Genomic DNA, 14,065 nt, shown 5'->3' with positions numbered 1-14,065 from the left:
AAAAGTCATTTTTTAGTACTTTTGTACAATGACAAGGTGCACCATAGATATGTGTGGCACCGTTGTTCGGATTAGGTGCCAATCATAGAATTTGGTAGTTTATACTAGTTGGATGTTATAAGAAAATCTTGGAAGAGAACTTGGCAAAGGGAGGAAAAAGTTGAGGTTATAACAAATGACCATATTTTAAATTGCAGGTATAAGACATGATATACAAGATTGGCATAGAGAGATTAACTAGCTTAGATGTTTGGATTGCATGTAGACCAAAGGAGTTGAGCAACCCATATTTAGGGGTTATGAGAGATAGTAGAGGCACCTTTAGACAAGAGCATTTGCAGAACGCAATCATGGGATGCACTCATTGGATGCAGAACCATTGGGCACACTTGGATGCACTTGGGTGTAGTTGGATGCATATGGGTAGACTTAGACATATTTAGGTGCACTTCTACGTTAACTTGGTTGCACTATCAAGCACAATTGTTGGATATGTATAGTTGATGGACAAGTCACCATAGGAAACAAATTAATAGATGACCCTTGGATCCACCTTAAAGTGAAGGGGCTTGCAAGTGCAAAGAAAGTCTCGTATAAAAGGAGGACACTAAAAAAATCTATGACAAGAAGTGATTAGTCCTTCACACCGTGTGTAAAGGAGCTTTGTGATTGTGCTAAGTTTAGTGTTAACCACAATAACACATGTTACACTAGCTAAGTGAGAAGAAGATGAAGAAAAAACTTGTAGAAGGAAAGCATATGATTTCTTAAGGGTTTTGTTGATCAAGAAAGAAGTTTTTATGATTATGTTATATATGAGTAAATAAAACTAAACATAATTTGAAATCAAGTATACAAAGATACATGACAAAGAGCAAAATATTTTGTACAACCAACACACTGGAGATTTATAACAACAATTTAAAATAAGAAGTAAAATTTAATTGATAGCATACTAATAGGTAATTTGAAGTTAAATAAATTGAAATTATTTTAAAGAATATGTTGTATACTAATAAAAATTTATGGAAAAATTCAAAGACAAATTACTCAAATAAATAGGGAAAAATACAGAGAGGCATGGACAAAAACATGAGGCAAAAATCATTGATTTTTGTATTCAAATAAATTAGTACAACAATCTTAAAAGGTGGTTTCATGCAAAAACCTTTGACCAAACTTAATTCAAAATGCTTATAATGTTACAAAACCATATACAAGAATTCATGACAACATTTTTGATATAAATGAAATGAACTTATTTTTTTGTGAGAAATTAAGGAGTTATGAGCACTAGTTATTGAATAACCGAACCTTCTAACTAACAAATTAAGTTGCAAAAAAATAAAGTATACCTAAAAGAAGATGCAGACCAATTAAATATTTTCTATCTAGCATTGTCTCTCTTTGAGAAAACGTCTATTTCCACAAACAAATTACCCTCTATAGTTCACATAAATATAACCAGCAAGAAAATGACAACTAAATAATGTCAATGCATACCTCTCCTCACAATGTGACCCCCTTTCCATTTATAGATTCCATCCTCTTATGCATGCTTTCATTATAATTGAGCAATACAACCATTTTGGAAATTCATTGTTATTTAAATTTTAATCATATTTAATTTAAATTACAAGAGTAGAATGCTCCAAAAGATTAAATTATATATTTAACTCTTAATTATTATGTATTGGTAGATGGAACCCGCCTCACCCTTTAATGTGTCTTTTCTTTTCATTTTTTTCCAACCAGGTATATTAATCACAAATAAATAATTTGAAAATAATAAATTACATATAAATATGTTAAAAAATATTGATATAAAACTGTGTAACTTAATATCTCATATAAGACAAATAAAGTCAATGCATGAAATATAAGCCATATAAAAAATGCATTATAATCTAAAAATGAGAAGAAAAGAAAAACATTTCCGCTTATGCCTCCCTTCTTTGCCATCCATACTAATGTCCAAAAACCCTGCATATGTTAAACTATATGTAACAAAATTAAGATCAAAGTGTTGAAATAAATATGTTGAAAAACTAAAAATGTCCCAAAAAAATATAAAAATAAAAAACTAAAAACAAAAAAACCTTGGATACTGTAAACCATATGTAAAAAATAGAGATCAAAAAGTTGAAATAAATATGCTGAAAAACTGAACTATATACTAAAAGTGCAATGATGCTGGGAGAATAACCCAAACTGAAAACTGCAGTATCCATAAAGCATATCGAATTTGAAAACCATATTTATTTGTCAACTAAAACCATATTTGTCATGTGATGTCATTTTCCTGTTATTCCTGCCTGTCATGATTATGTCTGCTAAAGAAACTCATTATGTGCAAATAAATATGCCTTGTTAACCTAGCAAGTATGGAAATACATATCAAATTAACTTTTACAGCTGCAAAGGCAAACAAAACAACACCGGAAATAATTTTTTGGTAAGGGGGCAGAGCTTCTGTGTGGATTAGAAACCGTGACAGGGATGTAAAGACAGCATGCGTGTATAAACCATAATAATCCGGTTGTTGGTCGGTGTAATGCAATATCATAAACAACATATATTTTTAACAATATATTAGATGGGCCAATGTGATGACACTAGTAATTTGTTGAGAAGCAAGATCGAATAGTCAAAGTATACTCATCAATTTACACGTAATTTGTTGAGAAGCAAGATCGAATAGTCAAAGTATGCTCATCAATTTACGGCATATATGGTTCAAAACTCATATAAAATTTATATGTTAATATTGGATTATAATCCTAACATTAGTTTAGTCTAGATTTATTTTAAGTATAAATTTATGAGTTCAGAAAGATCAAATTAAAAATAAAATTTAAGTGTTAATTTTTTTAGAGTATAAAACATAATGTGTTATTTTTCATTGTTTAAATTATATTTTTAATGATAAATAGAGTATATATAAGATTAATTAAAAATTTTAAACATAAAAAAATTAATTCTTTTCTAGGTATATATGAAGTTGACATGGACACAAATTAATTAACATAGATCTTCAAATAGTTTATATAAATCTCTTGTGAAAATATTTTTGAAAAATATAAAATTTAAACATTTAATTTTTTTATTTTTTTATTTCTAATTACTCTACATCATATTTTTTTAATTATAACGAATATTATTTTTCTATTTAAAACATAATTTTAAATTTTAATTTTAAAAAAACATATATCATAAAAATTAACAAACTTATAAACTTATACATCTCTGAGCTGTAGAATGAAAATGTGTTTTTCCCGGCTCAATAATTTTTGTAAATGTAACGATGTAACGGGGTGAACATGGGTAATATGGAAACTTGATATCAAAGGACGAATATGAATGTAATTTTGGGCTATATTGAGAGTTTAATCAAAACCCACTACTATCGTGCCACATAATTCCAAAAGTGGTATTGCATAAAGTTTGGCCATGGTACACGACAACCAGTATAGGCTGCTTATATGTGGAGCCATGGCGGAAAATGTATCTCCAAGGATTTATATGTGGAGCCATGGCGGAAATGTATCTCCAAGGATAAGGTATCAATGAATGTTAGACAACTAATTTTCTTGAAGGTTAGACTTCTATGTAGAGCAAGGTCCAGATAGCCTAACAAACCTCGTTCGATCTTAAAGCCTCATAGTCTCGAGAGTTCAAGTATGCATGCTATTACATTAGCAAAATATAGTTGTAAAGGATCCTTTGTTACTTTCAGACCTCACATTTTAGATAAGTCCGTGAGTTGAGTCAACAGCATACCAGAAATGCGTCTTCACGTTGCTTAAACAGAGTTGCCATAACTGGAATGGCGGCTTTAGATTATGTTTCATATAAAAATTCTCTGCAATGACGACCTTGAACAGAGGTACTGACTGATATAGGGGTCTAGTGGGACATGTCGAAAAGCCTGATGTAGAAACAAGGAATAAAACATTTGGCATGTGAAAAGACGAACTGAAGCTCACAATGCAGGTAGACAAGAATGAATGCACACAGATCTCTGAAAATTATGAGAACCAAGAGTTACAAGGAAAAATTGAGTTCGTCTTACACATTTCAAAGCAATCAGGCGATTAACTCTCTGCCTATGTCCAATGAACATGATCAAGGAGTCACATACCTGTGTCTGTGAGTCTATATGTGGTCTGATTCAGTTGTGATGGTTTACAAACTTTTCGATGCTTCCTTCCAGCAACCGCTACAAGTAACTCCCAAATTCAGACCGGAAGAAAACAAGACCCAAATGCAAGAAATGATTTCGAGGAACTATGGAGTAGTGGCTCAGGAATCGGGGCACATTTTGGCATTTCGTTTAGGACTGAAAACAAATAAATCCCATGTACTAGGCCTAGTGATTACCAACTTCATTTTTTTGTTTAGGAAGGTGATTGAGGATCTACGTGGCCTGAGCTTAGGTCGATCGCAGATTTCTTGAATATTGGGAAATCCGAAGGATATGGGCGTGATCAAAAAATTAACTGCACCTATATGTTAGATTCTTAAATATTCGAAAAATCTGCATTCCACTTAAAACTGGCCATACATGACCATGTCTATCTGATGGGTGAATATGAGGGAATCGACAATCGACGCAAGTTCAGAGTGGCTATACAGGTAGATTTTCACGTGCTTTTGTAAACAAGAAATGAAGTTGGTAATCACTGAGTATAATATATGAGATTTATTCGTAAGTTTATAATTTTTAGTATGGTTATACTCGTAGCTGGATCTTGATTGCCAAATTTTTGAATATTGAGTAATCGGATGAACATAAGCGCGATAAAAAATTAATCGTGCCTTGCAATAAAAAAAATTATTTGCGCTATGTCCATCTATGTCTTTCGGATTACCAAATATGATAAAAAAATTGACTGTACCTATGTCCGTCAGATTACAAAATATAATATTCAAAAAATGGATTATCAAATATGATAAAAAAATTGACTGTACCTATGTCCGTCAGATTACAAAATATAATATTCAAAAAATCAGCAATAGAGATAAAAATGCCCATATAGCCATGCTCTAAATTTGTAAACTGTTTATAAACTTACTAAGTGTGGTTCAGACTTCATATTGTTGGCATAACTTCCTCGTATAGTATGTACATACAACATGTGAATATCAATTCTTTGATCTCATTTCACAAAAATTACAATATAAATCTTGTAAGTCAAAATCATGGCCGTCACCCTTTACAAAATGACGTGCATATTTTCATAAGTATCAACTTAATTCCACGAAAGCCCATAAAAAGAACGAAAACGCTGCCAAGAAATATCCAACCAACATGTACAAAAAAATAATGTCTTCCTACCCATGGGGTGATATCACGAAACTTGCACTCAAATATTTGTATATGTGACTCTTTATCCAGGAGTCATGAGATTACCTTTAAAACAAGGGGGCTGCGTGGCAGCTAGTCCTTGCTCTTGAAGGTAGAATTTAAGAAGGTAGAATCTAAAAATGTGGTCAAAGAATATCATTCCATGCAAAACGGAGTGAAAGACCTGAAGAGGAGAAAATAGCCTCAGAACAGACACTGTAGTTATCAATTCCAAGGTTGAATCCTGAACGTGTCAAATTAAAAACCTGCAGTTATTGTTCTGTGAATTGAACAAATGCAAAGAGAGCTGGATAAACTAGGTGGGCTTGAAATAATGTGAGAGGACTGCAAGAAGCATATGGTAGCATAAAAGCAAAGAATAAAAACTCAAGGCATAGCGTCAACCTCTGATGGATGAAGGCATAGCGTCAACCTCTGATGGATGATTAAAGAATTGTAATCATTATGTCTACTCACATATCAAAACTTGTATTTCGTTAAGGAATTGAGGCTCTGGATCAAAACCTGCATTTAAAGAATAGGAACAAAAGTTGCCAGGATCAAAAACTTACATAATAATGTTATGCCAACTTACATAATAACTTAATTCCATAGGTTTCCATAGTTCCACTTATTCACCGAGAAAATCTTCCTTTTATCCTGAAACTTTAAGGACAACTTGTCATTTTAAGTCATATGTTTGGTGTAAAAATATTGTCATAGATTCCATCCTAGTTAAATAGAATTATTATATGAAACTTAAAGGAAACGTAGTTAATGGCAGCCATTATCGTTAGAGCCATCATCATCACATGCCTCACATAATTTGAGAAAAAGAAAATAATTTATTTTATTATAATTTAGACATAGAAAAAGGTCTATTACAAAGAAATGTTTTATACCAAGTCTATATTAGAAAGGACTAGAAATTAAACTAAATTAATAAGCACAAGAGAAGATCCTAGATAAAAATAATACTTATAGTTCATCAAGATTTATAACCTTGGTAGGAGAAATCATAACCCTGATAAGGTTAGCAATACAACCAGAAAACCCTAACTTGGGGTTTAATAAACCATTCAGAGCTAAAAAACCTCAATAGCTTCAGGGAGAATTGGAAGAAAAATTGAAGATTCTAACATGTGGTACTAATTAGCCAAGAAAACGTTTCATTCTATAGACTATACCTGCAACCATTGGTAACCAACAATGGGTTGTTGTTGTGAGGAGTGAGGTGTAGAATCATAAAGATATCAATATTGCAACCATTGGTAACCAACAATGGGTTGTTGTTGTGAGGAGTGAGGTGTAGAATCATAAAGATATCAATATTGCGAATTGGAACAAGAAAAGTCATACCTAAGAAAGAGCATGAAAGGTCAGCCTTCACCCAAATGTGAGTGCCAAAAAAGGACCCATCAATATTATATTATAACAATTACAATAAGGGTATAACAAAACAACGACAATGAATAATGAAAGGCTTGAACTAGGGCTACCGACTAAGGCTAATAAACTCTATAGCTAATAGTCTCTACTGCATCTAGCTTGAACTATAGTGTCCATGGAACTAAGTTTAAGACTAAGGCTCTTCTTTCTTACCTTTATAGATGTTATATGGAAAAAAAAATTCTCCTCTTATTTTAGTGGAGACTCTATTTCTTATCTTATTTTATTTGTACGGACACATTAAGGAGGAAGGTGGAAGTTGGATCAATAGAATAGACAGAAGCCAACTGCTGAAGCTTTATCACTTTTATATAACCTCTAGAACACTAGCCATTACCCTCATTCTTACTACCTAAGGCAGAACCTCCTTCCATCGAACATCTCTCTCTCTGTTGAAAAGGCTACGAACTTGGCATTCTGTCCACGACTTATTCCGAAGGCTTAATCCGTCCGAGCGTCTACCCCATGTGACATGTTATAGGCCCAATAGATCTATGAAAAATGACCCTAATTTGTTCAATTAAACAACGTTTGTGAATTAGGTTATATTCTCTTTTATTATAAGGATTAGGAATTTTTGAGATTCTCTTAAATAGTAGGAATAATAGGAAACAAACTGGTAGTCCTGGCCCTTCATCAGCAGTAATCCGAGCAAGGTACAAAGGAAGACAAAGATGTGGATCGCCAGCAGAAGCATAATGAAAAGAAGCCTAGAAAGGTGGTAGTGGAATTCCGTCTACCACTTCAAGCTCTACACACTGACTCACCTCAGAACCTCTGCATTGCACATGGTATACCTGCCTAATAAATAATAAAATAAAATAACTAGTAAATGGTATACCTACCTAATAAAAAATAAAATAAAATAACTAGTAAATGGTATACTTGCCTAATAAAAAATAAAATAAAATAACTATTTACTATAGCCAAGGTTACCCTATCCAGAAACATTTGGGTTTGATGATGAAGATGTGCAAGCATGCAAGCTTCCCTCTAGAAATCAGCTCTATGAGAGTTGTAACAAATTTAATTTTAGCTATGCTTGATATATGAATGGAATTGAACATAGAGATTGAAATCATGTAGCTAACATAATTGTTAAGGAGCAATTAGAAAAGTGGTATGCTCTCACCATACGTCCTTTCGCAAATGTCTTGCCCACAACAACATGAATCAGATTGTAAAATGGATCAAATGTAGCGAGCAACATGAATCAAAGTATTTTTGAGCTAGTTTAGTACTTTTGATCTAGTTTGTTTTTTACACACTATGGATAAAAATATCCAATTGGTTAGCTATTGAGTCTCTTAGGATTTAAGTTTGTTGGTCTCACACATGTGAAACTTCATATAAGTAATCACTCTGTAAAATCAAAACTTCATATAAGTAATCACTTTGTAAAATCAGATTGCAAAATGGATCAAATGTAGCGAGTAGACATGCATCGAAGTATTTTTGAGCTAGTTGATTTTTACTTTGTCAAAACTTCACATAAGTAATAACTCTGTAAAGCCAGATTGCAAAATGGATCATTGTCAGAACTTCATATAAGTAATCAGTCTGTTAAATCAGATTGGATTTTTACAAACTAAAGATCACTAGATTTTCACCTTTCAACCATCCATAATGCCATTACAATACTAAATTCTCAAGGAGTATGCAAAATACCATTACAATACTCCAGATCTCCATAGGAATTTTATCCATGGATCCCTCCCAACTCGAATAAATGTATTAAACTAAATTTCTATAAATATATTAAACTCAATTACTATTTCAAAATAGTAATATTTCATTGTATAATAATGAAAAAAAAACTAAATGAATGTTTACAAAATATATTTAAAAAAAAAAAACAAAACCAATCAAAATTTAAAAAATACACAAATAGTAATATTTCATTGCATACATGTAAAGGAGTTCAGTTTAAGTGTTCCATTGCATCTTCTCATCGAGAATATCTATGCACAAAAAAGCGAAACAAAAGGTCATGCTAAGCAAAATTACCCATAAATGAGGAACTCAATGAGCATTTAAGCATTTTAAGGACATTATAACATGAAATATAGAGACTCTGGAGATATCAAATTTGCAAAACTGCATTTGCAAGAATGTGAAGCAACCAAACTACACTGTAACTTGTAAGTAAAGAAATGCTGACCACTTTGCAAGTTCTTCCTTTTTCAAAATTGGGGGCGTTTGCTAAAAGCATACCTGACATGGAAATAAACACAAGTACTACTACAATTTAATATCAAGAACAATACTAAATTCTCAAGGAGTATGCAAAATACCATTACAATACTCCAGATCTCCATAGGAATTTTATCCATGGATCCCTCCCAACTCGAATAAATGTATTAAACTAAATTGCTATAAATATATTAAATTCAATTACTATTTCAAAATAGTAATGTTTCATTGTATAATAATGAAAAATAAACTAAATGGATGTTTACAAAATATATTAAAAAAAAAAAAAAAACAAAACCAATCAAAATTTAAAAAATACACAAATAGTAATATTTCATTGTATAATAATGAAAAAAAAAACTAAATGAATGTGTGCATTTGCAAGAATGTGAAGCAACCAAACTACAGTGTAACTTGTAAGTAAGGAGATTCTTACCACTTTGCAACTTCTTCATTTTTCAAAATTGGGGGTGTTTGCTAAAAATCATACCTGACATGCAAATAAACAAAATTATAGGATGTGCACCTGAGCATCAGCCCCAAAAGATACTAAAATATTGAGAGAATGAGAAAATGCCAGACCATTGATTCTCTTCTGGTGGCCCTTCAGCTTTGTTTTCACCTACAATCAGGCAATTGAAGGGATTGTTATATTCATGGAATCAACTTATTGGGATTGTCAACATAGTAACGACGACAAGAGAGAATTTATAAAAAAAATTATCACAGCACCTCATCAACTCGGACATTGTATATCTGAATTGTTGAATCCTCCATTCCAATAGCAATGATATTATTATCTTGAGGATGGAAAGCAAGAAAAGATGTTGCAGGTGGGGATGGCATAAATGTTGTCATGACCTGCAAAGAACTAGGTGTCAGTGGCCTGAAAATCTCTCATGAAGCTAATTAAAATAAAATGAATTTCAAACACAAAAATGCTTTATATCAAAGGAGATGTTCAAAGCCTCAAGAAGGAACTAGAGTTTAAATCCATGCTTTAACAAGACCATGGAAACCTATATGGATGAATATCTTATTCAATATGTGATAAATGTGAAATCATACACAATAAAATTATAGTTTAAACAAAGTAAGATGAAGCAAATAAACCCAAGAATCAAGATAATAGATGCTTGTTTACACTCTACAAAATTGTTTCACCTTAAATGTCATCATGTTGAATAGGGACACCTTCCCACCAGAAGCGGACATAACATAAGAATCATTCTTTGACAAGGCTATGCATGAGACTGCTTCTTCTAGATTTGTGTCACTCATATCATTTGTCATAAGGATTCCACTCGCTGGCTGCCACAGTTGCGGTGCAGTATTTGTTGTGGCCTGGAAAATGAATTGCCATCGTTCAAATGCTTGCAAATGCTTATTAAATGCAGAATTCTAAAACTGAAAACAAACAGTACGTTAGGACACTTTTAGAGTTGTACCTTGCCAAATGGATTGCGATCATTATGCATCCATTTCCAAAGCTTGTGAACAGCATTGGAGAAAAGAGCTAGGACAACAACCCCTGAATTAGTATATATTAATCTGGCTACCTGTAAAACACATGGAACATTATATCTAGTTCAAGCACAAAAAACTTTCTAGGATACAGAAAATACGGTCCAACAACTCTGGTATGCGACAAATTCTTGGTTTTGGGGGTATAAATGAGATCACTAGCAACTTTCCTTTCCAGCAAGTAGCGTATCTGGCAACCTAAGAGACCTACACTGGGTGATATCAGTGATCCCTGCTAACTTCAAGTTCTTGCTCTTATCTGCAGCCTCATCCAGAAGCCTAGGTTTCACATCTGTTGTCCGGGTACTGTCAAGATTATTCTGTATACACGGTATTGGTTGATGGTTAATTTATTTTATTCAAGAATGCTAAAATAAACCCCAACTTGTAAAGCAGGGTGATTGCTCCCTCACTTTCATTCCACTCAACCAAGTATGAATCACCTTCTTTGCTTGTTCCACATGAGAAGAGCCTAATCCCACATGTAATTCAATGAATTAAAGAAGCATCCTTATCGCCCTTGAAATGACATAGCTAAATATTCATCATGAAAAGCATAAGAGTTTAGAAAACTTAATCATACTTTGTTCCATCCGCACTGTAAGTCATTGTAGTACACCAATGCCTAGGGGCATCATAATTTACTCTAGATCCCAGTAGATCATAAAGCCAAGCTTTGATCTTTCCATCAATAGCCGTAGAGAAAATGAACTGCCATTAACCACAGACAAATACAAGATAAAGTGCACAATACAATTACATGCATAGAATAGCCCCCAACAAAATACAAGCATGAACTAGTACCCAATTAAAGAAACCCTTCAAAATTAGAGAGAGCCTTCTCAAAAAAATTATCGGTAGGTTTTTTTATTATGGTACTCAGATCATAACTGACCTGGATATTCTCCTTATGATGAGGGTAGACTGAATATACAGGAGCTTCATAGCCTTCGAATGTGTACTGCTTGGTGCCAGTTACAGCATCCCATACCTGCTCAAGTCACTGAACACTCCTGAGACCAATCTATCACATCTAAAAATATCTATATGGTGACCTTTCAATAATAAATTGTTATTGGCATCACTAGTTGCCTGGTATAGCATAAAGGATTGGAACTTATACCTTAATAGCTTTATCATCTCCACAAGTGATAACACAGAGCTGCTTATTATTAGGGTGAGCAAAAGCAATATCATTCACACCACCGACATGGGCATCAATCTGTGTGGATCCAAAGAAAAAGGGAAGAATTCATATATTGGACACCACAGATAAAGACCACAACAAAAGGAAAGTGGGTTGTGAAGCCAGGGTGTTCACTGTGAACCTCTAGATGTTGCCTCAACTCGCCACCACCAGTATATGAATATAAGTGGACAATATGCTTGGAAAATGCAGCTCCTACAAGCAATACAAGGCCATGACAAAAAAGACTAGCCAAGTTGAAAATGAGTCCACAAAATTGGAAAGCCATTCTAGCTCTGCCAGATCATCGTATTGTTACATAAAGAACAAAAACCCATCTTAGCAAACATATCATCATCCATGAAAATATATTCCCTATTGAAAATCGATGCTCAGTAACCATAAATATAGAAAACTACACCCAACCTATGAACATGGTTCACAATGTGTAACAGACCATCCATTGGAGGCAATAGACTTTAATTAAAGAAATCCATCTTAATCCACGAAAAGTTGAAATACACCTTAAACAGAAGAAACCCATTCCAAATTCCTCAAAAAGAGAACTGAATTGACAAGTTGGAATAAACCTTAAAGAGAAAAAATCCATTCCAAATTTTTCAAGAAGAGGATTCTACTGAAAAGTTGAAATGCACATTAAACAGAAGAAAGTTAAAACCCATTCCAGATTCCTCAAGAAAAGGGTTGGATTGAAATACACTTTAAACAGAATAAACCCAGTCCAAATTCTTCAAGAAGAGTTTTGAGAGGAAAAACAAATGGCAAGGCTAACATCATGCATTACCTGGAGTTAAACTGAATACTATATGCAGAAATGAAGTTAGTAATTCGTACTTACCGGAACACAGAGATGACCATTATTGTTTGCATCAGTTTCCAAAACATTGTACGCTCTGAAGCTCTTTCCGTCTAGAGAGGAATTGTAGCTGACAGTCTCTGCCAAGGTTATGGTAGAGGAATCTGCTGCTACTGTAGCGGTAGTAGTGCAGCTTGCCCAATTATTGTCATCGTCTCCAATGGGTCCAGCTATCTCTTCATTGGAGAAGTCCAAGAGGTCATCAATGTGGAAAAAATCTTGTTACTGCACACCATTCTTGAGCTCTGTGAATTTCCCACTGGACTTCTTTTTAGACATATATATACATGATAATATATAGACATATATAGACATTTTTGTCCACATGCACATTAGTTCTGGATGGTGAGCCAGAAAACCAAAATTCGTTGGAAACTCCCTCAAAAATAAAAAGAAATCCTTTGTTCTCAGTGATACCGCCATGAGCTCTCGTCTCAATGAGGGCAAGCAGCAAATGGGGACCGAAACAGAAACAGTGGAGGAGGTAGTTTACCCTAAAGAGTTCAAAATAATTCATCGTCGATCAAACTTTGAAAATTCCTCACGATCAAATGAAATAGAAAAACCATAAAGGTAATTAACAGCTTCCATTCCTTATCCACTTGTACTCACAATACAAAGTCAAGTCCGTGGAGTCTTTAGATATCTGCATACAACCCAAAACAAAAATCAGAAACACTAGAGAAACCCAACTGATATATATACATACCAATATTAATAATCAGAGTTTCAATAGAATTACGGGCATTTTCCCAAAAGAGAGAATTTAACAAAGCTGAAATGTGTTTCCCATCCTCTACAAAGAAACCAAATTAGAAAATGGAACCTTCGCCTTGGAATAACAAACAGGAACCTACTGAAGATGCTCAATGCTGAAATTCTATAGTCGGGGAAGAAGATTCAGCAAAGTTCAGCTATGTAATTAGGCATAAATAACAACAAATTTTAGCTATGTAATTAGGCATAAATAACAAAAATGGAGTATAAAGAACTAACCTTCTGCAAATCAAAGAGGGTAAAGAAACATTGTTATGGAAGTAGGAAGAAAATTGATTATCTAGCATCAATCTCGGTGTAAAGTCCAGCCACACAGAGAAGCATAATCTAGTTGTGATCAGCACACAAATACAGAAGAATGAGGAAGGGATAAGGAAAATCAAGCCACATCCATAAAAAAATACAACAAGAAACATCCCTTGGAACTGCCTATAGCTGCACGTGTCATCCATGCACACCCGCTAATTCGAACTCTTGAGAGGGATGAAATGTAAGAGTCATACACTATACTACCTACATCCAATTTGAAATTTCTCTTTTTGCATCGCCCACCAATAGGTGTTCCTTTCATCACAACTTCCATTGCCTGAAATCTATGTTTTCTTGGGACCACTTCAGCTATGTACATTATGAACTTTAGTACTGAATTAGTTAGGAGCCATGCTGTGAACACCTCAACATCCTGTTAGAGCTTTCCAAAAGGTACGCGGAA

General features: G+C 33.6%; 1 protein-coding gene and 1 long non-coding RNA gene across 2 annotated transcripts; both read right to left on the bottom strand.

The window, feature by feature from the left end:
• Window positions 1-9,500: 9,500 nt before the first annotated feature.
• Window positions 9,501-10,932, bottom strand: LOC149202137 (protein TPR3-like). The gene is made up of 6 exons (XM_089401497.1): window positions 10,927-10,932; window positions 10,693-10,833; window positions 10,438-10,548; window positions 10,154-10,333; window positions 9,722-9,850; window positions 9,501-9,611 (listed from the first exon to the last, which is right to left on the bottom strand). The coding sequence occupies exons 1-6, from the start codon at window positions 10,930-10,932 to the stop codon at window positions 9,501-9,503; spliced, it is 678 nt and encodes a 225-aa protein (XP_089257623.1).
• Window positions 10,933-11,098: 166 nt separating this feature from the next.
• Window positions 11,099-11,904, bottom strand: LOC149202136 (uncharacterized). Its single transcript, XR_016253502.1, has 3 exons — window positions 11,637-11,904; window positions 11,409-11,504; window positions 11,099-11,224 (listed from the first exon to the last, which is right to left on the bottom strand). It is a non-coding gene; the product is annotated as an uncharacterized LOC149202136 (long non-coding RNA).
• Window positions 11,905-14,065: the final 2,161 nt, after the last annotated feature.

The sequence above is a fragment of the Pinus tabuliformis genome, chromosome 2_1, assembly GCF_031772625.1.
Source record: "Pinus tabuliformis cultivar Carrire ecotype Pingquan chromosome 2_1, CPIR1, whole genome shotgun sequence".
Taxonomy (NCBI): Eukaryota; Viridiplantae; Streptophyta; class Pinopsida; order Pinales; family Pinaceae; genus Pinus; species Pinus tabuliformis.
This window is presented reverse-complemented; position numbering and strand designations above follow the sequence as displayed.

Bases quoted from the DNA above. Each gene is read 5' to 3' on its own strand.
- LOC149202137 (XM_089401497.1), bottom strand. The intron at 10,549-10,692 runs GCTGGAAAGGAA...TGTGTTTTACAG, and splicing joins GGTTGCCAGATACGCTACTT to GTAGCCAGATTAATATATAC. The intron at 9,612-9,721 runs GTGCTGTGATAA...GCCTGATTGTAG, and splicing joins ACAATGTCCGAGTTGATGAG to GTGAAAACAAAGCTGAAGGG.